The sequence below is a fragment of the Paralichthys olivaceus genome, chromosome 5 (assembly GCF_024713975.1).
Source record: "Paralichthys olivaceus isolate ysfri-2021 chromosome 5, ASM2471397v2, whole genome shotgun sequence".
Taxonomy (NCBI): Eukaryota; Metazoa; Chordata; class Actinopteri; order Pleuronectiformes; family Paralichthyidae; genus Paralichthys; species Paralichthys olivaceus.
Window position 1 is genome coordinate 15,486,570 of NC_091097.1, and position 23,594 is coordinate 15,510,163.

Below are 23,594 nucleotides of genomic sequence, written 5' to 3' on the forward strand. Positions count from 1 at the left end.
ACTTTCGATTTCCTGCTCAGTTTCTATTCCTTTACATTTCTAGGTTTCTGTTTGGCTGAGTGACTCAGTCTGTGTAACTTGAGCTCATATTGACCAACTTCAGGACAGAGTTAGGATCTGATTGGTCACAGCCAAAGGGGGATTTACCAGCAACCAAATATTTCCAGCTTCAGGATCAAATCAGAAAGCAGAGACACGCCTCTACTAGTGCATTAGCTTTGCAGGGAACAAACCCACAACTGCACCAACAAGGAAATTGTGTCTGTCTTCGAGAGGAGAATACTGGTAAGTGCAATGAGCTGAAATCTGAAACCCTTCACTTTTTTGTGTAATTGTTGTTAATTTGTTGTTCGGATTAATTTAGAAGTGACCTTAAACAAAAGAGAGAAGTTTAATGCTACTTCCTGTATGTGCACAAACTAAACCAGGATATTGACGAGCGAGCAGTTGAGCTGTAAGGAATCAGAGAAAGTCGGATTTTATAGTCGATGGTCTGAGTTCTTTTAAAGTTATTTGCTCCAATGAAGTTCTACAGTATCCAGCCTCTGTCAGACTGAGGCAAATATAGAATCAGATATTAAATCAGGGTGAAGACACACCCACGTGAAATGGGTGAAATGAAACCTGAGAAGAAAACTGTGTCAACGGAGTGTGGGGTGAAAGACAGAATCAGTTTGTGGGCAGAAGAATTATAGTTTTACATGTTTTCCTGATGTTCAGTCTCTGGCTCTTTAAATATGATTATTATTAAGTATTAAGTAAAAACTATTTTTCAAGCTAGATATAAGCCTTGTAGAAATCAGATGAGGTTCAAGGCAAAGTCAACATTTTACATAGTAATGCATGAGTGATAGGACACTCTGGTAGTAATATTTATACATTTGTATTAGTTTGTTGTGGATAAGTGTAAAGCAGCATTGTTGCAGCTTCAGTTGTAAATAACAATGGATGGTGAAAGTACCTTAATGATTACGTAGTTTCTTGAGCATTATGTTTGCTTGATTATTCTGCTGCGCTTGTGTGGCCTACAAATACTCAGGACACGAAACAAGATTGGGATTTTTTTCCAGCAAGTGTCAAATTTCAACCAATTCTCAGGAAGCCACAGAATAAAAAAAATGAAGATCTCTGTGCCATCTGGTGAGATCTGGTCTTTCCCTACTTCCACTTTCTGGAAGAGAAAAGTGGATTTGTCTGAAAGATACATGTTTTCAAAAAGGTGAAAAGTTTGTTTATTTTATTTATTTTTTATTAACAGGGAACTGTGGGACACTTTGCTCAGTAAGATTAAAACACATGGACCTGGTAAGTATGGATGATGCTCAACAACTGAAGATTAACACTTTCTTTCTGTGAACAGTTCATTAAGATTTTTAAACGTTTAAACTAACAGTTTTAACTTTTCTGCTCTTGTGCTTTTGTATATGTAGAATTATTACTGGAAAATGTACTCTTTGTAAAACAAAGCTGTCTCCCTGTGTGGGATGAGCTCAGACTTTGAACAACTATCCACATTATTTTTCATGCTAAAGTCTCTTATCTCTTATCTAACGTACACAGCTGTCCTGCAAGTGTTCACTGGGGTAAAGTGCACTGTTAATGTCTCTGTGATTTATAATAAGAAAAGTAAACATCATGGAAATGTACCTGCAAATGTCTCTAAGGTCCAGGAAGATGTCAGTGTGCTACTTATTCTTGAAAATTCTTTAAGACTACAGCCCAAGTTGGTTTACTTTGTCTCTGTATGATTTAACACCCGTGTTGTTTCCGTGTTGATACGTGTCCACCTACTTACATCCAGACCCTAACCAGTCTTTTGAGATGTGACACACATTTCCATCCTCACTCTCTAACCTTTCTAACAGTATCTATATATTAACCAACCCTATAAGTCCTGATCAGACAGCTGAAGTTAATAGGGACACAATGACTTAATTCCATAGCTCTTGTGAATTATGAATTTACTCCTCACCTTTCCAGTTATATTTTTCATAACGAATGAAAAAATACATAATTACATCAGACAACTGTGCAGAATTGAATTGACTCAAGACATGAAACATGTAACTTTCAAACATAATATGAAGAAGGGAAGATGTGCTAAAGCTGCTTTGTCACCAACAGAGACACAGAAAGACTGATACCTGATCCACAATAACACAAGTGCTCAAGTCTCGTGGTGCACATAGTAAATGTTATTTTTATAGTGTGTATATGTCAATGCTTCACAAAACAAAGTTAAAACAAACACTAAAGCTTCATTTTTTACCGTCCATAGGAAGAGCCATAAAAATGGAAAGCAGATCCTCAGAGATGGGTGAGTATGAAATGTTACACCACATCACAACAGTAAAATAAGGGCTGGTATAGAAAATGAAATCCCAAATCCAGAAAATCCCAAATAAATCCACTTCAAAACATAGTTGTGACATAATCATACTGTAAGGGTAATTCAATATTAAATATTATTATACTGTAATAGAATTTATTATTTTGTGTTTCTTTTAATAGTTTACAGGTTTACTGATTTCTTCCACTTAGTTATTTCACACTTGTGGACCCAGATGATCCTTTTAACTTTTTGCAGTTGAAATGCAAACCGAATACCTATTTTGAAAAAAAGTCTCCATTTAACCCAACAAGTAATGAAAATCGTGTCACTGATGAAAAGACCTGACATTAAGTCTCTTTATGACTATTCATAAATAATACAAAGTCCCAGATACTGTATATCCCATATAATTACAGGTTTGTCACATTTAAGTGTTATATTAAGCCACATCATTTCATTATTTTATTTCACAGAATGGCGTGAGCTGCCCTACGACCGCTGGACAGAATCTCACGTCAGCTCCTGGTTGAGATGCATTGGAATAAAAGAAATGTACATAAAAAAACTGGAGGATGAGGAGGTGACAGGACCAGTCCTCACATCTCTACAGAAGGACTACCTCAGCACTACAATAGGAATGAAAAGTGGCCAAATTGAGCATCTGCTGAAGAAAAAAGATGAACTTGTAAAGTGTGAACAGCACAAAACAAAAACTAAAAGTGATTCGTGTGGTAGAGGTAAAAGTGACAAAACCGGAAATGTGTGTGATTCAAGACAACCAAACGTTGGTTCACAGGACCCTGGTGATGGAGCAGAGACACTGAATACCCCTGTAACACACGACAGGTCAGAGTCAACAGAGGTAGATTTGTCTTTCTGTGAGTATCGTAAATTTGATCAGCATGAAAAGGACTGCAGGTATGTAAAGCACAATGTTCTTCCACCAGAGACAGGAATTGAAGACATGATAGTTCCATGTCACGAATATAAATCACTTGAGATTGCACACAATCTAGACTCAATAAGGCTGAAAACAAAAGTAGCCAAAGAGGTATTGAGATTTGCATGTGCGTGCATGAATATGAGAACCAATGGGACAATTCATTTTGGCATTATGGATAAAGTCAGAGGTACTCACAAGCATGGAGAAATCATAGGGATACCTATCAAAAATCAGGAAGACTTTGTGGACGCCTTAGACTACATTGAAAAATGCTTCAATGATTCGAGTCAACAATGTGATGCCAGGCATTGCATAAAGAACCCTCGATTCATTGAGGTGCTGGACAAGGAAAACACTGAGAAAACATGGGTCATTGAATATGATGTTGTCCCAGAAGCAAGCATTGTAAAAGATAATTTTTACTCTGTCGGTGTCCCAAATTTCTCTGAGAAGGACAACAAAGTCAAATGTGAAGAGAAAGTGCCCTTGTGCAGAGTAGGAGCAAACACATCACGCATACCTCAGGACAACCTTGTTCGTTTCATCCAAGGCCTGAGAGAGAAAGACCAACAGAGAGAGGAGGCAGAATCTTCCAGCAGTCAAACGGCTGTGGACTTAGGAGAGGATCAAAAGAGGAAGCTCACCATCCTCTTAACGTGTGGAAAAACCCACATGGACAACTCTCTGTCTTACATAGTTGTTACAAACAAATTTCAGCCGGAGCATCTCGACAGTATCAGCTTTTTGCTTCCCATGCATCTATTCTGTGTGTTTGATTTTGACCCTGATTCAAAGACATCTGGTCTATGTGGTCAATTTAAGAAACAGAAGGCTGTAAACCTTCACTTTCTTGCTGACTACTCAAAAGAAAGCAGTATGGGAACTACAGATTTCATCAAATCTTTACAGCTTTTTGAGAGAACAAGCTGGATTTTCTGCAATGGGAGAACCAACTTCCCGGGTGGGGACCAAACCTGTGATGAAAAAACCTGGATAAAAACAAGAAAAAAGAAACTGAAGAAAGCGATATCACTCATCTGCAATGAAATTCTTCCCAGGGGATCATTTGTTGTCCTCTTCCTTCTCATGTCTGATGTTGAGCAGCCGATTGTTGATACCTTCCATGAATTCTTTGCAGAGATGAATGGGCATGACTTTTTGACTGTCATATCAGAGTCTAAGGAAAACTACAAAAAATGGTCCAGTCTCGCCCAGCTGTCCTGTGACATGTCAACACTCAAAGAAATCAGCATTGTAGAAATGCCACTGAGTCACGTGGATGCAACAGTTCAAAGCATTCAGCTCTCAAAGAATAAACCCACAAGGACATTACCAGTCTTGAACGGAGGGCTATGCTTCCTTAAGTCAGTTGACGAGGCCAGGCTGGATTCTTTGGAAAGCATCAGTGTGGACCAGTGTGACGACACAAAACTGGAGGTTATGAGTGAAAATGAAATCCAACAAATTGAGACTTACTTCTATCGGGGTGGAAAGATAGATTGGATTCACTTTTGGCTTGCTGACAAACACAAGTGTGGGGCCATTATAAAGAGGGATGCCTACAAAGAAGCAAACACAATCCTGGACAAGATAGTACATCGTAGCAGAGCCATACGTCCCGTTGAGAGCGTGAACATATACCATCATCCTGGCAGTGGTGGTAGTACTGTGGCACGACAGATCCTCTGGAGTTGGAGAGAAAAAATACGATGTGCAGTTGTAAGACAGAGCAAGGAAATCACAACCGTGTGTGAGCATGCAGTGACACTGAGGGAACACGACGAGAGAGATAAAAACGACTGTCTGCCAGTGCTCTTGCTCTTGGAGGACAAAAATGCCGATTACATAGATGATCTGAGACGGGAACTTGGAAATGTCATTGCAACGAAGAAAATAAATCCATCTGTGTTGTGCTTTATCCTGCTCATCTGCAACAGATCAAATGATCCTGAGAGAATGTGCCGAGCATCAGCATCTCAAACAGTAGCAGTCAGACACCAGCTGTCAAACATAGAGAAACCTTTGTTCTCAGAAAAGCTTAAGCAGCTTAAACTGCAGTTTCAAGCAGACTTCATCCTAACGTTCGTTCTGATGAGCGAAGAGTTTGAGCCAACTTACATTAAAGGCTTTGTGAAAAACCTTTTAGATAACATTGATCATTCATCACTTATCACTCGCCTCATCAGATTTGTGGCTCTCCTGAATTGCTATGTTAAAGACTCATACATATCAGTGTCACACTGTGAAGCATGCCTCGGCATAGCTACCCACAGGGAAACCCAGTACCATTCATTTGTGAGTCAACTCAGTGGAGAAGCAAAGCTTATTTTCATCCACCTTAAGGAAGAAGACACACACATCTCATCAATAAGGATCATTCATCCACTAGTGGCAAAGGAAATTCTGACTCAGCTGTCTGCACATAAGCCTCAGAGTGATATTGCCATGGATCTCATCACTGACAAGGTACTGATCCATCACAGGTTTGACAGGGATACATTCCAGAAGTTCATCAAGGCTCTTTTCATCAGACGTCACAAAAAGAGCAGAGGAGATCCTGAAGACACAACTTTTTCACCCCTCATTGAGCATGTCACCAAAAGAGGTGATGTTCAGAAAGCTGTTGATCTCATGAAAGCAGCTTTCATTGTTTTGGAAAAAGATGCATTTGTGGCACAACAGCTTGCCCGGCTGCTTTACACAAATCTTAGGTTTGAGGAGGCCAGAGAATGGGCAGAGGAAGCAAAATCTATTCTTCCATATGATACATTTGTCCTCGACACACTGGGGCAAGTTTACAAGAGGTGGTTTTACCACTTGTATGACAACCTTGAGGAAAAAGAACCATCCCCTGAAAGGGAAATTGAAATCATAAGCACTGCTCTCAAAGGGATTTCTGCTTTCCGAGCCTCTGAAAAAGCACCAAAGAAAGAGACCGTCAGTCTTAACAGCTCATACTATGGGGAAGTCGATGTTGGCTGCAGGCTGCTAAAGTTCCTGTCAGGAGTAGATGTTTTTTCAAACGATACTGGAAAATCAGAGTTGATGCAGTACTTGTTAACGGACTACATACCAGCAAAGGTCAAAACACCCTGGCAGAGGTTTCATCAGCAATTGAAGGGATTACAGAAGTGTTTGAGTCAAGCGCTTGAGTGCATTTCCGAAGACCTCAGCTACTTTCAGACCGACATCAGCGAAGAGGATGTAGAGCTTGATGCAAGAGATCCAGAACAAGTTTACAATCCAAGAGAGTGGTTGACAAAGAAGAGTGCTGTATATGCTGGATTTTTTTGTGTTATATCTGATGAGAGTGACCAAGCAACTGAAAGCTACAGTGCTGACATGGCAGCTCTGGCTGAAAAACCTTCTTCATTCCAAAGACAGATGAGGACCTACAAGCTTGGTGGAGGAAATGTTACTGCCATCCTCTCATTACTTTATGACAAGAACCCACATAGAGCAGGAAAAAAACTTGAGACAATAATTGGCATGTACCCAGAAAACCTGAAATGGAGTGACATTGACGAGACAGAAATGGTAAACTTCATATTTTGCCAGATAGCTCTGAATTGTACTCTACCTGGGTCCATAAATCTCCTGTCCCTTCAAAAGCTACAAGATCTAAGCAAGAGGTTTATTAGAAAAGGGAGAACCATGCCATCAGCCAGTGCCCTCTTTCTTCTCTCACTTCTGTTTTGGCCTGAGACAAGCGATGAACTCGTTTCTTCGGATATCAAGATCCTTTTATCAGCCATCGATCAACTTCAGATACTCTGTGAGCAGAAGAGCCAGAATGTGTCTCTGAGGAAAAGCAGAATCGTGACCCACTTCTTTCTGGCAAAGGCAAGAGGTCTGAACAAGATTGTCCACCGCACTGCCATTGAAAAGCATGTAAATGGCACTTTAAGTGAGAGAAAACTGAAATGGCTTGGAGGGGAAGTATGGAAAAGTCGGCAAGTAGTGCAGTTACTGAAACGTGTTGAAGGATGGACTGAAAATGGAAGCTTGTTTGTGAAAGGAGAAACCAAAAACGGCAAGATGAGGGTTCTACCTCGGTATTCCGCCTCCCTCCCCCATGGAAATGAAAGTGTAACCTTCTACTTGGGTTTTACATTTCATGGAGTGTTTGCCTTTGATGTCCAGGTAATGGGATAATGTTCCCAGAGTAAATCTACAAACATACTATCTGACGTTAAATGATCTTGAGGGACAAGATGTGACCACACAGGTTCCTCTGGATCACAGTGGGCGGCTGTGGCGTATAGCGGTCGTCCTCCAACCACAAGGTCAGCAGTTCAATCCCCAGTCTTCCCCATCTGCAAGACACTGAACCTCAAAATTGCCCCTCAGAGAACAAAAAAGTTCTGCTAATAGATGCACTGTATGGGTGAATGGCACTGCCCTGTAAAGAGAGACTAGAAAGACTAGAAAAGCCCTATATAAATATAAACCATTTACAAAGACTACCAAAATAAGATGAAAACCTTCATTTTTAAATACGTCTACACTTGTGATGGCCTTACTGATACAGAATTATATATCATACAATGAACAGTCACCTCGAAGTTTTGGAACAGTAAAGTTGTTTCCTTTATTTTTGTTGTACAGTTTTGACTTTTTATTTCCTTGTATTTGCATTATCATCCTTTTTTTAATTTTTTTTTTACAGTATTTACAAATATATTCATTTTTAACATTTCTACTTTCAGTTATTGATCGGTTTGCCCTTGTTTTGAATGATCTGATACGTGTTACTGCATTGTCCCAGTATAAAAAGAAATCTGCTTGTTAGTCAACAAGAAGCATTTTTGTCTGACAAAATTGTAAAGTGTTAATGTCTATCAATTTCATCTTGATGTGAACCATATTTTTTAGCCTGAAACTTTTTTTTTTCTGTTTAACAATAAATAAATATTTCACTTTTGCTTCTTATTCATTTTGTTGATCATTTCATTTTTTTTTTTATCGACCATTTGATCTGGTACATTTTTTGAAATGAATTAATCATTAAGAATAAGACAAAATATTGAATGACAACTCAGATCTGATAATATATAAATATCTAATGAAATTCTTGACTGTATATATGTTTATATGATTTTATAGTTTATTTCCACTTAACATAAATACTTGTTTATGTTTGACAATATTCTAAGAAATGGAGGAAATAGTTCCAATACAGAATCGAGGTGATGGATTTGAGTCAGATCTCTGCACATGAGGAGTTTGCAGTTGTTCAACAAAAATGTGACACTTGGATTTCAACACTACATCTATTATTTTGTGTTTGTAAACTTGACAGCCTCATGACTCCCTGAAACAACAATGTGGAGGGGAAACATCACAAAAACACATTTAGAGTTAAGGAGCTGGTTTATTCAAAGAAAACGAGTAAACAGACTTTGGCACAGAAAACAAATAAAACTTTGTAGATGGCTTCACAGGACAGATCCTACAACAAATATTCATGATTACGTTTCAGTTTTTAAATAAACTCTTCCAGAGCTTCCCAGTCAGTCCGCTATCGTGTTTATAAATGAATCGTAGAAAAAAAAGAGAAAAATATTGTGAGCAGGTAAATAAGATCTTTTTCCCTTGAGATATGAGAATCTTTACAAGCCCATACTTACCAATGAAGACTTCCTGCGCGACTCATGTACAATGTTAAAATGATTGGTTTTAATAGAAGTCATTTGCAGCAAAAAATTGAATTTATGAGACATTCCTTGAGATAGTGAATAATTGGCTGCCATTAGTGTTAACCGCTAAAGGATCGTTGTGGGCTTTAATTGTGTTTTTCAAAAAGAACCAGGTAAATATTTAAATGTCATATTATGTGCGCACACAAAACACAGGTTGACGGTAATTAAAAAATGGCAGTGGTACTTACAGCTTTAACTAACCTGTTACTGGCAGAGATTCTCCTTCATGCAAGAAGTTAATTCAAATGATCAAGTAGGGAAAGCTGATGAAACAAACAGGATTAAGTGGTAAAGCCATTTTACAAACCTCCCAACACACATTTAATGAACATTTGGCTGCACGTGACAGATTAATTGTTAATGTATGTGACAACCTCACAAATAGTTTGACATCAGTATCTGAGACTGTAAACTGCAGTGGACTGTAGGACTAGTTAATATGAAAAAGAGTGGTTCAATTAAAAGCTCTACACTTTCAATCAAGAGCTTCTACATGAAAAAAGAGCTTCCAGATGCTCTCACCAGTAAATAATGAAGATACAGGTTCAATGGCAGAAAAAGACTTTAATCCACATGAGCTAACATGCCTGGAGAAAATGGTACCTGAACGCAACAACACAAACAAGGGCCTTCACCAAACTTGCTGCAAGTTTGGGGACATAGAGATCCAACAGCATGAAAGCTGTGAGGGCCCCTGGTAATGAGTGAGAAGACAGAAAATGGTGAGACTTGCCTCAGGCTGAAACAGGGCTACACTGAGACAGGGCCTCAGCCAGTCCCCCATGGCATTGCTACAGGGAGAAGAGAAATCTGGGTTTTAGCACTACAGCCACTAGTGACCCTGAAGTTATGCAGCTGTACAATGCACTCTGTGTTTCAAAGGCCAGTCTGCCAGTGCCGTGTACAGAGCATCAATTAAAGAACTTCAATGCACTGCTTATTGTCACAGTATAACATATAACAACATTGTAATTCCAACTCAATAAAGCATTTCTATAGGTTTTCATTGTTCATCTCCAGGACAACAAAACAGTCGCTGTGTAGTTAGTTAGTACAAACCTGTTGTGACGTCTCTTTTCCCACTAACGTCCCGCAATGACGAGTCTTACATTTTGACCACATTTTATTACAGTACAGTTTTCTCAACGATACATCTATTTAAAGTTAAGGTGGTGGTTATTCATTAAATTAGTAGCACAAAACAGAATGAATGGATAACAGTAACTTGAAGCCCTCACCAAACAAAGTTGGGGACGTAAAGTCCAACAGCACTAAGTGCTGTGAAGGCCTCACTGTTTAGCTTAGAACAGAAATGTCTGTACATTAAACTTGCCTTGATAAAGGGTGGGTACTGCCCATGTAACTCCAGCGCCTTCACAACACTACGAACCATATCTATTACACTTCTACACACCTAAATGAAACATGAGAAGAAAAAAAGCCACAGAGATGGTTTGAAACAACAGTTAATAGTCTTGGTTAGGTACAGTGTAAATGTTTTCCCATGCGCTCAGTGATGCTTTTATAGCTCTTTTGATTGCTGTTTATTCAGTGTCTCTTCTTCATAGCTCAGGAGTAGACTACACAGTACGTTGTGGTTCTATAATACCAATACTGGTTTGTCTACTAGCAGCTGAAGACATTAGAAAAGGGTTGAGTGTCCAAACCTATAGAAGAGAGGAAGGCAGGCTTCAGTAGCGGCCTCCAGGAGACATGACAGGGGGTCTCATTCCCATGGGCGGCCTTATAGGGGCTCCCTGGTACCCTGGGGGAACCACAGGAGGGGCCTGTCCATATGGAGGCATTCCTCCTGGTATGTAGCCTTGCATCCCCTGTGGTGGACCACCATACTGACCTGCAGGAACACAGGTTTGTTGACCTTTTAATCAAAGATTAGTTGCAAAAAAGGTTTAGGTAGAAGCAGCTCACAAAACTGACGATGACAGGAGGTTAACATGTCGTGCAAAATTCTTTAGTACGATCTCTATACTGCAATGTTTAACAAAAGCTAACCTGATCAAATGTAAACAATTTAAGACAGAATTAAACCTTAGTTTGGAGCAACAGCTAAAGGTAAACATGCTTTTTGAGACAGAAGTGTATATACTTGGTATGGGATGGCTCACGCCGGGCTGCTGAGAAGGCATCATGCCACCCATGGGACCTGCTGACGGGGCAGCAGCAGTGGCCTGGCCTTGGTGGGGAAAACTGTGCTGGTACCTGGGCAACTGAGCTCGCAACTCTTCCTACAGGAAACAAAGACAAGGAGGAATAATTTGACAATTAAATTGTGTACCCCACCCAGGAGTAATAGATTAATACAGTCAGAATGAATCAATGACTTTAATTCCAGAAAATGTTTTTTTCTTCACTGTGATATTGACAGAAGCTTCATCTATAATTAACAGGCTCTCAAACTGAACAGCTACTATTAATAGTTTTAACAGGGACAGTTTAAGCTACGACTACTTACCAGTGAGATATCCTCATCAGGGTGGATCAACTTACTGGTAGCACTGGAGGTGGTGAGGGTGGCAGGCTTACTGGTCAGAGTAGAGGGAGGTTTGGAGACTGTGCTGCTGCCAGCACTGGGGCTGGACACCGCTGCAGTGGCCTGAGTGTAGGCGGGGAATGTGGGCTTTGAGAGGTCAGAGGAAGTAGAAGGGGGAGGATGGGGGGGCCCTGACACTGTCTGCTGACTCTGATGGGGGAGAGACAAAAACACATGAGAGACTGAGATTTAATGAAACTTTGAGTCATGCTTTGAGGTTACTCATTTGTGTTAATGATGATCACTTTGTCTTGAAATACAGAAATAGGTAAAAAAAAAAAAAATATATTTCTGGTTATATCATTTTGCGAAGCAACAGAATTGCTTTATAATTTGTATTTCCACTTCCCCTGGTGGATCGGTTTTGATTTTTATATCCTGATCTTACAATTTTGTTTCTTTACCAGACTTTGATCAAATAATCATCATTCAACGTGTTGTAAGTTTATTAAACAGGGTCTTAGTATTCTCTTCACACCACTCATGGGAAGGTAAGACTGTAATGTATGACCAAAGTAAAACTTACACAGTCAACAGCAGTTTTGAGGATGAAGCCCATTTTACAAATCTGCACAATGAGACAGATTTTGATTTTGCCGAATTAGCAAAGCAAATTAGTGCATGTGTGTTTTTATAATGAAGATTCTTAGCAAAAGAAAAAGCAAATAAAAGTGTTTTGCTGGAGTTACCAAACATTTAATGAGCATTTTCTATGCACATATATAGATTTTATCATCACAGCTTTGGCAAAAAAAAATAAAAAAAATAGAATGAATCTGCCTGTAGACGCCACAGGCAAAGTATTCACAATTCTGTGCATGCCAATTGGAAAACTGAGGGTTTTCAAACTAGAGGCGACAAACAGCTGCGTACTTTTGCTGTGATAGTGAACAGAGCTTTTGGGGAGGCGGACTCTGAGTCTGCACTTGGAGACCCTGTACTTGTACTCGCACCCCGACTGCCCATCTGTAGTACAGAAAACAAGTAAAGAATAGGAAACATAAATTAAATTATCCTTCAGATAAAGGAATTTATCTTTTCTTTTCTTCTTTAAGTTTTTTTCAGAAACATCAGTCTGTGATAGCACAGATAGGCAACTCAAACATCCTGTATTCAGCAGGAGAAGGTAGAGAGAAGGTAGGTGCCATAAGATTGTACCTGTCCAGCACTGGGGAACAGAGGTTTGGTGCCATCAGGCTGAGCTGAGGGGGCAGTGGCAGCAGGAACAGCAGGTCTGACCAGCATGTTTGCAGCAGGGGGGGCCTGAGCCATGTGTGCGATGGCTGGACGGTGGACCACTGGAGGAGGCATACCTGACAAGGGGAAACATAGGTTTACCACAGCGGTATTTCAGTTTACACTCAATCAATGATGTATAATGGCGGGGTATTGGTTACCTGGTGGCACACCCGGAATCATTGGAGGCATTCCTGGACCTGGAGGCATCATCCCACCCATTGGCATCATCCTAAATCGTGGGGGGGGGGGGTAAAGTGGAAGTTAATAATTTATTTATTACAAATCTTGATTAATGATGCCAAACATTTACCCTGGAGGCATTCCTGGCATTACAGGAGGCATTCCTGGCATCATTGGTGGCACACCCGGCATCATAGGGGGAATTCCTAAAACAAAGAGTTTCAATTTTAGAAAAGTTTGATGCTTGATGACATCTACTGTGAGAAACCCATGTTTAGATCTTAAAGGAGGAGCGTGTAGAGCAGTGGATGGGAAACATGTCAAGAAGATGTGGCTCCACATCAGCAACATAAAGACAGATCTTTAGATCACGATGTTTATCAAGTAAAGACAAGAACAAACATGAATCTGTGTAATCAACCTTGGTAAACAGCACAACATCAGAACATCATTATTAAGGAGGAGCTCAATAGCTGAATTCCAAGTTTTCCACCTGAGTAGCTGCCTGGCGGTATTCCAGTCAGACCAGCGCCAGGAGGCATGCCGGGTTGGATTATAGGGGGCATGTAGCCCGTCTGCGTCTGACCTGCAGCAGGCGGCTGGAAGGAGGGACCAGGCTCTTCGTCATCATCATACTCATCAGAGTCATCCTGGTTCTGCTTTTTCTTCTGAGTCTCTGAAAATAGGGAGTAGCACAATCAGTCTGCAGAATAGACCATAACAGGAGGGAAATGAAAAACATCAATGATGATGATGAGTGAATTTTAAGTTTTGGGTGAACTGTCCCTTTGAGGTTGTAACACCTTGGTTCTTTTGCTCCAGCACTCTTCTTCTCTCCTCCATGTCTTTCTCTGGAATTCCCTCCATGCCGTAGATTTCCAGTTCAATATCAGTCCTGCCAGGGATTGCATTAGGAACCCCATCAATGGTCTCTTTGTGCACCTGTGAGAGAAGTGAGGGGGATTTTAGCCTCTAAAACATGTTTTAAAATCGAGACAGTTCTCGTTCTCGTCGTCTCCTCACCTGCATGCAGTGGATCGCCAGCCCCGGGCCTGTGTACAGCTTCTTATGACAGATGTGACACTTGAAGTGTTTGGCCTTCTGATGCTGAATGAGAATCTTCTCATCGTCAAAGTCTCGGTTGCAGTACCTGACGTTAGTTTAGGAAGAACAAGCAAACATGGTGTCGTGTCACAGCAACACATCACCGGATGTCACGCACCGACGTTGTGTTGTTTTCTGTTATAACAACGTAATTTGACGGAGTAACGCAAAGTTTCTATTCACAGCCGGTTCTGCTCAAGCACACCAGTAAGTTCCACCTGTCATGGTGGCTGCGGTGAAGCTGCTGCAGGCTCAGGTTAGCTTGACGCTAACAACTCCTTCGGAGCAGCGGCAGTGACCGCAGCGAGTGACAGAAGGATACCAGCACCAAGGCTTCATCTGCTTTTTCTTCTTCCTCCCCATGGCTCCTGGACTTTCTGCTCAGCGCCCGCTCGCCCCGAAAAACAGCCGCTGACAGCAGCGACATCCACACAGAGCAGACCGTGAGGAGACACTGACGGAGCAAGATGGCGCCGCTCCATCCTCCCACCGAGGCCGCCAGAGCGCCCCCTACTGGTTACAGACTGCAAATACATTTAAAACAACTATAAATACATTTTAAACAACTATAAATACATTTTAAACAACTATAAATACATTTTAAACAACTATAAAGAGACTATAAATAACCACAAATACATTTTAAACAACTATAAATACATTTTAAACAACTATAAATACATTATAAAGAACTATAAAGAGATTATAAATAACCACAAATACATTTTAAACAACTATAAAGACATTTTAAATAACTATAAAGAGACTATAAACTACCACAAATACATTGTAAATAACTATAAATACATTATAAATAACCACAAATACATTATAAATAACAACAAAGTGACTAAAACTACCACAAATACATTTTAAACAACTATAAAGAGACTATAAATAACCACAAAGAGCACTTTGACAATATAATAAATAATATAATAAATAAATATATATAAAAAGTAATAAATATAAAGTTTTATTGAATTTATGGATAATAACATTTTGTCTGATCACACGCTGAGAATAAACACTTTTTGACGACAGCGGAACCAACGTCAGAAACCCATGTCGCAGTCGGACCTATTTTGGAACGTACACAGTTGACAGGCGCAGTAGAAACATCAACGAGAAGCTGTTATTCTAACCGGAGCTCGTGTTGGTGCGCGTTCACTCGTTTTATATGAACCATTATGTTAACATGTGTCCAAACACAGCTTGATAAACACCTCCCTGTTTTCTGCCTCTTTAGCTGCTAGCTTCCTCCGCGCAGCAGCGGGACCATGTTCACCTCCCAGACCTCGTCCTTCCAGGAGTCCATCGACGTGGAGGAGAGAGACGACTTCGACAGCGAGGACATCTCCGGGTACAGCCAGAAAACTCAGCTCAACTGCTACTACACCATCTACCTCTACCAGGGCACGAGGTGAGGGGGGGGGGGGGGGGGGGGGGGGCTGTTGCCACAAGGTAACAGCTGTTGCTACAGGCGAGTGTTACACATGTTGTATGAACCGTTACTGTCACGATGTTGTTGGATTATTTAATGTTTTTCACAAGATAAGATCAAACTTTATTGATCCCACGCCGGGGACATCCCTTGTTACAGCAACAGACAAGTCAGAATGGGACAAGAGAATAAAGTCAACAGAATTAGAGTCATAATATAATTATTGTTCTTTTTTTTACTACAACCAGGAGAATATCTCAGGTGTGCAAAATCTCAGGTGTGCAATGTGATTATTTTCTGAATCTTACCTTTGAGCTCTCTTAAAGTGACCCTTTTTCCGGACCTGCAGATAGTGACGCTCACACAGGTGAATCCAGATTTGTCCGTTAAACCAAGCAGCAGGTTGATGAGTAAACTGTCGATTGTCTTAGATCTGAGGCTTCTGCGGAAAATGTGGCATGGAACCAGAGACGAGCAGACTCCACAACCAGTCAGGAAGACTTTAGGTAACACAGGAGCCATCCGTCATACTTCTCCTTCCTCTCAGTGGTCGTTTCTCTTTGGCTTTCACTGTGTTGTGCATTGGTGCTTCCACGGGCTGCTACTGGAAATCTGTTCAACATGGAACCAATTCTGTTTTCATTCGTGATTTCATTCTGATTGGTCATCGCTGTGCTGCTGAGTGACATTGCCTTTAGGTGTCTTCCTAATCTCAATCAGACTAGGTTGATAAAATGTGATTGAAAAACCTGTGAATGTGTTGTAGAAAACATTCTGCACAGTGACAGCCATGTGACTCAGTTGTGTGTTGTGTTGGATGTGGCTTATGATCATCCGCTTTCTTCATCTCTTCTCCATCGACTTGACTGGCCTCCAGATTTCTCATGGCCTTCACTGGCTGCTTGTGTCCACACTGACTCTCTGCCCTGCCCACAGCCTGACGCTGATCGACAGCAGCCTGCCATCAGAGGCGGAGCCTGAGCTGCGGACCTACATCTCAAGGAGGCTGAGTAAAGGAGCCCTGCTCGGTGGCATGGGAAACATCGCTACTGTGGAACTCAGGCAATCATTTGACATATTCCATTAAAAACCTTTGCATCAGTAGCAAAAACTACATTTTCTGTCCAATAAGTAACAAATGTGTTGATTATTTACTTTTTCCAGTCTCCCAGAAGAGGCGGTTGGCTGCTACTGCTGCCTCCTGGAGCAGGAAAGGTCTCCTGAGCAGCCCGATGCTGATGGTAATGGATATGTAATCTGTTTCATGGGTGGCTCTGAAAAAGGACTGAACCTATATCCTTTGCATTGAAACGTCAACCCAAGTTAAAAGCATCATCCAAGTTCTTCAAGCATCAATTATATACATGATCCTTGCTCTTACAAAAAGTTCTTCCCTGATTGTTACAGTTCGTACACATAATTTTATCTTTTCAGATAGATGCAAGTACTCGTTTCACTTCCTTGACCAAACATACATTTAGATTAGAGCTTGATAAATATGTCCAAGGCCTGCATAGCAGCCTGCAAACACCAGAGGTATGAGAATAAAATAACACTGTGATAAGTTGTATATTTGTCATTACTTCTATGATGCAAGATTTGATTTGTTCTTCTGTTGATGTGTCAGCTGCAAAACCTGGAGACGGAGGTGCGTCCCTATCTGAGCCGGTGGTACGAGGAGTCTGTTTTGCACATTTACAGAGTGGTACAGCTCGTCCAGAGCAACATCAGCTTCCTGTTGCACGCTGTGAGTCATTTATCACCACTACACTATTTAAAAAAAAAAGAAAATACCGAAACAGCTTATTGGAAATACTGGAATTAAGTTATCATTACTTTTCAATTTGTATCCAAATGTACATTTTCTGTATACAGGCTCTGAGTCACACACATGTGGAGGTCGTCAATTCAGACGAGAGGACAAAGGCTGATGTGTCCAGGTGAGTCAGTGCCAGAAACTACATCACTGTGTGTTTTATGTCCAGAGCAGCTAGTGTACCTGTCTGTAGTGTATTTCTATGTAGCCCAGTGTAATACGTACCCATCTGTTGTATTCTGCACCAGGTTCATCAAAGCAGCCAGTTTACAGGGTCTGTCCCAACAAGACACCACAGCAGCTTCTCTGTGTAAGGCGCTCTCAGAGGAGACACAGTGTGACCTGGTCATTGACTGCTCCACCAGCCCACCCACACTCTTAAACAATGGTGAGTCCTGCTTATGTTACAGAAGCGTATTGCATTCACTTGAGAAAAAACATCTGCTCTGCTCTTTTTGACTTAAGAGAGTATTATGTCAGAATTCTGAGAAAAATGTTTTTTGGGGAAAAAAACCCACTTGTTTTTCTGAATTAATGAAAACCCTTTTATATTACAAGTCCTGAGGTGCCTGTGTAAACACACTTGGAACAATGCCATCTATATCTTAAAAGACACAAGTATCTCCCTATGTTGCAAACCAAAATAAAACTGGATCAAGCACAGGCCGGATGTAAATTCAGAAAAACAAGAGCAGATGTTTTTTTTCTCAAGTAAATGCAGTACAGATCCATACAACAATAGCCACTTGATAAAGAAAATATACTTTTTGTTTGTCCTAAGAGTCTAATAAAAGTGTTTTGTCTCCCCTCAGTCAGTAATCGTTTCTGTGATGACTGGAATCAGGCATTTCTGAACGCTGCAGAGCGTTGTAATCCCTTCTTGCTCAGACAGATTCTGGAGAACTTCAAGCTTAAGGTGGGAAACATACACACACATACAGAATATAGCAGGGTTTTAAAAAAAAGTTTAGGACTGCAACCATCAGCTATTTCCATAGTAGACGAATCTGCTACTGTTTTCTTTATAAATGGGATTTAAAAGAATCCCATTATAATTCCATGAAGCCCAGAGGGACATCTTCAAATTCCTTGTTTTATTTGAAACATCAACCCAAAACATATGAAGAAGAAAAGTAGCACATCCTCTCTTTTGAGAAACTTTGTTGTTAAACATTTTATTTGAAAAATTAGTGATTAACAGCATAACAAAATAATTGCCATGTTTATTTATTTAAAATTAGATTGAACAATGTTTTACTCATCTGTCTCTGTCTATTCTTTCTTTCTGTCAACCACCACTCCTGCTCCGCAGGCCATCCAGGATATGAACAGCCTGAAGCGCTTTGTGCGACAGGCAGAGATGAGTCACTACGCCCTGTTCCGCTGCTGCCAGTTCCTGCAGGGCTGCGGAAATGGGGATGTGCTGCTGCAGAATGCCAGGGCGGAGCACAGCGACCTGCCCGAGGCCTGCAGCATCATCACCGTCCTGGAGGAGTTTCTCAGGGATCAGTCCCAAGCCCAGGCCTGATTCCAATATGAAATTTAACTCCAAGTTCCTTTACTCCAAGTACTTTTCGAGTTGATGGTAAAACAAACTGCTCTACCAGCCACAAAGTAGACCATTTATTATCACTCTGAACACTACATCCTATTTTAATTCTCAGATTGCATAACATTTGGAAAAGTACTGAATATGTACGTAAAACACTGACAACTTTCAATGAGCCTTTCTCAACTAATGTGTCTTTAGGGGCAAATCATTGTTTATTCACTCAGTAACGTCACACACAATCCAGGTTCATAAATAGTTGAACTCAAAGGTAAAGTCCTCAGTGAAGGTTAATTTAATTTAAGACTAGAAGATCACTCAGCAGAGCTCATACCGCCGTCAGGGCCGAACATTCCTACACATGATGGTTTAGTGCTTATGGTAGAAAAAAAGTAGTGGTCTAATAAGCTGAATTTATTTCTCATAAGATATAGTTGTAAACAGTGTAAAATGAAGGTCTTTGTATTATTTCCTGAGAAATTAACAAATGTTGAAAAATGTTCAGTGTTGCCATGTTAAAGAAAGTTAAAAAACACTCACACTGGATCGGCCACTGAATTCATATCAATACAAAAGGTATTGGATTATGATTCTTCCCTCACAGAGGTTGATTGAAATCGGTTTAGTAGTTTTTGTGTAATCCTGCTGACAAATAAACCGACAAACTAGCAGACATGGGTGAAAACATAACCACATTGGCTGACATGGAAATAAGATCAACCTGTAGATCACAATTTCTTTTTAAACTTGTGTAATGTGAGTTGTGTTTTGCTAACTGACAATGATCACAGCACGGAATTGATCCAAACTAAACCAAATTGTTTTGGTTCCCTTTTGTGAAGAAACATATTAAGGATGCACCAATCACTTTCATGCATTGCTTGTTCCATAGGCTTTGTTTTTGCTTTTCCCTTTCAACCCAGTTCTTGCAGTACTATATTATTTTTGTCTAATGGATACTGCTAGTATATGTATGTACTGTATGTGATATTAGACATCTGTGTAATTTATCTGTGGAAATGAAGCGTTATAGGTATCATGTAATTTTTGGACATAACTTGTACATTAGAACAAATTATTTCCTTCGCCAGCTCAAGTTTGTGAGAAGATGTCATGTGACGAGTCACTCAATTCATGTTCTAAACATTTGTGTGGCTTCAAAGTTTATAATTAGCCACTAAAAAAAATGAGTAAGTAAGAAGTAAGAATCAAAGAATATAAATGTCCTCACAATAATATCAGCATGCCTTAACTTTATTTTCCTCCATTCAAACAAGTCCAAAGTGAGAACAGCAATATCAGTGTCGGTGGTGTTTACTTTAAACTGTGAAGCAGGTGACTTGTACATTTTCCTGTTGTGATCGATGGTGTTGCTGACCCACAGTGAGTATATGTGGACGTTTCTGTACAGTGTGTTCTCTGTAGTTATAAATGACATGAACTTCTCGGCTTCTATAGTCAGAGATGAAATTAAAACCACAGTGGAAACTCTCTGTTGTGTTGTGCATGTTGTCTCATTTGCAAAAAGGTGACAAACAGTAACTACTCCTGTGAGAGTTGTATAAATTGTTTTGCTTAAACCTGAAACACAAAAGATTAAGATATTAACAGTCTCCTGTGTAAAGAATTGCTCCACAGCTGGTCGTCTGGAAACCGCACATCATATCCTCCAGTAGACTCCGTCCTCATGCTCCGTGTCTGCAACCAGAGAGAAACAGATGAGAAAATTGTCGCTCATAACATTTAAGCCAGTGGTTCTCGAGCTATTCGAGTCTCAACCCACCAGTGTAATCTGGTGCACGCGATGTGTTTCTCTGCACCACTATAATTCTCAATGCTTAGCTTTAGATTTAGCTATTAACCTATATCAAACCTCACATTCATTTCAAACATCCTCGAAAACGCGGTTGCTAAACATTTATTTAATTATTTGAACAAGATTGTTTGAATGGATTTAGAATCCATCATAGCACTGCTGAAAGTTACCAACAACTTTTTCATGGGCTTGTCTCTAAACGCGTCCTTCTGGATCTTCATATCGTATTTGACACAGTGAGGGGAGTAAAGGAACAGCACCAGACTGGTTGTACTTATTATATAGATTACAATTTGTTAATGTAATCAACGACTCCATGCACACAAACGTTAGTCATGGAGTTCCACAAGGTTTTGTTCTGGGATCGATACGTTTCACTTTGTATATGCTTCCTTTAGGCAATATTATCAGAAAGCAAGATGACACTCCGCTGTATATATCTGTGAAGTTAAAACTCTAGGAATGTTTTAAAGACATGAAGGCCTGGATGACCAATAATATTATATTTCAAAATTTAAACATCTGAAGACATTGTTCTTGAGTCTAAATATTATCTGACCATACGTTTACTTTAGACACTGACAGGACCGGTTGTACCAGGAAAGTTGGTGAAAGGATGCAGTAAGTTTCAGGGATTCGATTTAGGTGCAGATCTGGATCAGGGGGCCGATGCAGGATATTTTTCACACCTTTCCAAGATTCGGTGTTTTTTATTTTCTGTTGATTTCTCTTTCGTGGTGTGTGCAGATCCAAAACTGTTGGGCCGTGGCCGGGGTACGTGTTCTCCGAGTGTCACTCTAGTTACCTGTTGTGTGAGCAGGATGCTCCCTCAGTAGAGACCTCGGTGTGTCGTAGATGCTCTCCTCTGTGTCTGAAATGGATTAAAAAGATATTTCCATCTTACAGAAGCTCATTCTTTTGGTGTAACTCAGTCTGTGTAGAGTTTATGGAACACATGTCTCACCTTGGTTACCAGCAGACCTCCTATAAGACAGAGGAGTGTCATACACGACCTCTTCCATCTGTGTTGAAATGCTGATCTCACATCTCTCTGAGGAGACATTATTATATATGATAGTGTCAGTTTAACCACAACTGTGCTGCATGTTGGGTTATTTTAGATGCTGATCAAAAGCATTTTTAAGATCATACTGTTTCTAAGTGGTAAAACATCATAGTCCTCTTCTCGTCTGTCCTGTGAACTGCTCAACCCGCCGGACCACTGAGGGTCGTTGAGACCGTCTCCTGGAAACAAATAAGTTCAGCACCATGTCTGCAACAGAACAAATAGCTCAAGACTTGTGAAGATGCAAATATGCACATTAATTGAAAGTTTACCACTTAGCTGCTGGTATTTGCAGGCCCACGGCATGTTTCCGTACACGGCCTCCTCGCTGTTCGCCTCCTCAGGCGGGCAGACGGGGGGGGGCACGCTCCTGGTTTCACAGGGGATGTGGACAGAAGGAGTCGGGGCTGAGAAGGGCCGAGCAGGCAGAGACACTGTTCTGTTCAGTCCGTCTCGCTGCTCCCACTCTTCAAGCCTGAGGAGAACAGAGTGCAAAGGTCACAGCCTGTCAGACTGTCCTGTGCAGCTGTGCCGGTAGTTTTCTGTGAAAAGAGTTTGAGTCCAGTCCAAACACGTAAACATGTTATTTCATCCGAAACATGTGTGTTCATAAGTCTTCCTCCTACTTACTGTGTGTCTGAGACATCTGAGATCCAACAGGCAGAGAGATGCATGGCCTGCCACAGTTTTCCTACCCACTGCTTTCTGAGAGCTGCCGTCTCCGCTGCCTACACACACACACACACACACACACACACACACAAAGACAGACAGAGACACACAAACACACAGTGGTATGGAGACAAAGTGGGACAGGATGGGATCAGAGTGGGGACCCTGGATCCGGACCTGCCACACCCGCAGCCTCCACAATTACCTTTTTACATGAAGTGAGGAAACGGGCGAGACTCACCAACATTTTCCTTTTTCCATTTTTCATGACGATCTCGAACATGAAGCGGCTGCTGTCAGCTCTCTGCACCTCTCGCACTGACTGCACCTGCACATTTATTTAAAATGTTCCTAATATGAATCTGTCAATTAATTAATAAAGCTGTCAAATATAAGTAGTGAAGTAAAGGTAAATAATAAATATATTAATTATACATTTTCCTATAAATATAACATGACATGGAATTACTCAATTACCACACTCACACACATACATTGTGGCAATTGCATTCAACTCGAGTATTTCTATGCGTATCTATTTCATGTCACGTACTGCACCATGTGTATCTAAAGCAGTACCAGAGTAAAGTTTTAAAAGTACTTCCACAGATTCATTTCTAATGACATAGGGGTGGACTTACTGTGTAAATGTAGTAATAGCCTTGCAAGTGTGACTGAAAGAATAGAAATAAAATTTTTAGCATTTTGTTCTTTGACAATAAGAACAATAAGCAATTATGTAGATGACTTTGACCATCAGTTAATTGGTCTGTGAGGTGAAAGCAGTCCTTCAATATATTATATCACAGTAATCGTCCACTTACAGCACTGCCATTCTTCTGGGTGTAGAAGAACAAGGTAGTATTTTGCAGCCTGAACCAGTACGTCGCCCATCTCATTTTCTAAGGACAAAACATTTAAAAATAATCAAATTGAGTTTTCATAAGCACATTAAATGCCATGAAATGCTACAACTTACCATGGTGTCCTTTCTTTTCTGCAGGAAGCCTTCAAACAATAACCTGGTCCCATCGACAGACATGTCGGCCCTCAGTCGTCTGATTTCACACTGCAACTACCGGTTGTTTTACTTCCATCTACCTGTTTGTGGTGCGACTTCCCCCTCACGTTTGCTGAGAACAGTATCGTTTACAGCCCCATCACTTTACCACTTCTCCAT

General features: G+C 40.6%; 4 protein-coding genes across 11 annotated transcripts; 2 read left to right on the top strand and 2 right to left on the bottom strand.

Moving 5' to 3' along the window:
- Window positions 1–14: 14 nt before the first annotated feature.
- On the top strand, window positions 15–8,207 carry LOC109639377 (sterile alpha motif domain-containing protein 9-like). Its single transcript, XM_020102802.2, has 4 exons — window positions 15–285; window positions 1,259–1,305; window positions 2,279–2,317; window positions 2,806–8,207. Exons 3-4 carry the CDS (start codon window positions 2,293–2,295, stop codon window positions 7,428–7,430), a joined length of 4,650 nt encoding a protein of 1,549 aa, XP_019958361.2. The 5' UTR covers window positions 15–285; window positions 1,259–1,305; window positions 2,279–2,292; the 3' UTR covers window positions 7,431–8,207.
- A 422-nt stretch (window positions 8,208–8,629) lies between these two features.
- LOC109623608 (BUB3-interacting and GLEBS motif-containing protein ZNF207-like) lies at window positions 8,630–14,543 on the bottom strand. Of its 7 annotated transcripts, XR_011240974.1 has the most exons (14): window positions 14,374–14,543; window positions 13,971–14,097; window positions 13,751–13,889; window positions 13,441–13,623; window positions 13,078–13,153; window positions 12,926–12,996; window positions 12,687–12,841; window positions 12,402–12,494; window positions 11,451–11,678; window positions 11,085–11,223; window positions 10,645–10,832; window positions 10,311–10,391; window positions 9,711–9,768; window positions 8,630–9,240 (listed from the first exon to the last, which is right to left on the bottom strand). XR_011240974.1 is itself a non-coding variant. In XM_069524446.1 (11 exons), exons 1-11 carry the CDS (start codon window positions 14,412–14,414, stop codon window positions 10,669–10,671), a joined length of 1,416 nt encoding a protein of 471 aa, XP_069380547.1. In that variant the 5' UTR covers window positions 14,415–14,542; the 3' UTR covers window positions 8,630–10,668. The 7 variants fall into 7 exon arrangements, 2 of the variants coding, with proteins under 2 accessions (XP_069380547.1, XP_069380548.1); XR_011240973.1 differs by having other exon boundaries at window positions 8,630–9,768; XR_011240977.1 differs by lacking the exon at window positions 12,402–12,494 and having other exon boundaries at window positions 14,374–14,541.
- Window positions 14,544–15,076: 533 nt separating this feature from the next.
- c5h17orf75 (chromosome 5 C17orf75 homolog) lies at window positions 15,077–20,353 on the top strand. Of its 2 annotated transcripts, XM_020102929.2 has the most exons (11): window positions 15,077–15,210; window positions 15,301–15,474; window positions 15,927–16,001; window positions 16,432–16,557; window positions 16,660–16,788; window positions 16,971–17,031; window positions 17,123–17,242; window positions 17,371–17,435; window positions 17,560–17,699; window positions 18,124–18,227; window positions 18,624–20,353. In XM_020102929.2, exons 2-11 carry the CDS (start codon window positions 15,332–15,334, stop codon window positions 18,837–18,839), a joined length of 1,179 nt encoding a protein of 392 aa, XP_019958488.2. In that variant the 5' UTR covers window positions 15,077–15,210; window positions 15,301–15,331; the 3' UTR covers window positions 18,840–20,353. The 2 variants fall into 2 exon arrangements, with proteins under 2 accessions (XP_019958488.2, XP_019958489.2); XM_020102930.2 differs by lacking the exon at window positions 15,927–16,001 and having other exon boundaries at window positions 15,096–15,210.
- LOC138407643 (uncharacterized) lies at window positions 20,099–23,573 on the bottom strand. Its single transcript, XM_069524451.1, has 10 exons — window positions 23,394–23,573; window positions 23,239–23,316; window positions 23,056–23,088; window positions 22,656–22,742; window positions 22,373–22,470; window positions 22,015–22,217; window positions 21,829–21,921; window positions 21,641–21,727; window positions 21,482–21,547; window positions 20,099–20,558 (listed from the first exon to the last, which is right to left on the bottom strand). The coding sequence occupies exons 1-10, from the start codon at window positions 23,454–23,456 to the stop codon at window positions 20,521–20,523; spliced, it is 846 nt and encodes a 281-aa protein (XP_069380552.1). The 5' UTR covers window positions 23,457–23,573; the 3' UTR covers window positions 20,099–20,520.
- Between the last annotated feature and the right edge of the window lie 21 nt (window positions 23,574–23,594).

Coding starts and splice junctions, on each gene's coding strand:
- LOC109639377 (XM_020102802.2), top strand. CDS start 2,293: ATGGAAAGCAGATCCTCAGAGATGG. Junction 2,318..2,805: donor AAGCAGATCCTCAGAGATGG/GTGAGTATGAAA, acceptor TTTATTTCACAG/AATGGCGTGAGCTGCCCTAC.
- LOC109623608 (XM_069524446.1), bottom strand. CDS start 14,414: ATGGGGAGGAAGAAGAAAAAGCAGATGAAGCCTTGGTGCTG. Junction 12,997..13,077: donor ATGCCAGGAATGCCTCCAGG/GTAAATGTTTGG, acceptor CCCACGATTTAG/GATGATGCCAATGGGTGGGA. Junction 10,833..11,084: donor CGTGAGCCATCCCATACCAA/GTATATACACTT, acceptor GTGTTCCTGCAG/GTCAGTATGGTGGTCCACCA.
- c5h17orf75 (XM_020102929.2), top strand. CDS start 15,332: ATGTTCACCTCCCAGACCTCGTCCTTCCAGGAGTCCATCGACGTGGAG. Junction 15,475..15,926: donor TACCTCTACCAGGGCACGAG/GTGAGGGGGGGG, acceptor CGATTGTCTTAG/ATCTGAGGCTTCTGCGGAAA. Junction 17,700..18,123: donor ACCCACACTCTTAAACAATG/GTGAGTCCTGCT, acceptor GTCTCCCCTCAG/TCAGTAATCGTTTCTGTGAT.
- LOC138407643 (XM_069524451.1), bottom strand. CDS start 23,456: ATGTCTGTCGATGGGACCAGGTTATTGTTTGAAGGCTTCCTGCAGAAA. Junction 22,743..23,055: donor GCTATTACTACATTTACACA/GTAAGTCCACCC, acceptor ATAAATGTGCAG/GTGCAGTCAGTGCGAGAGGT. Junction 21,728..21,828: donor TGTTTTACCACTTAGAAACA/GTATGATCTTAA, acceptor ATGTCTCCTCAG/AGAGATGTGAGATCAGCATT.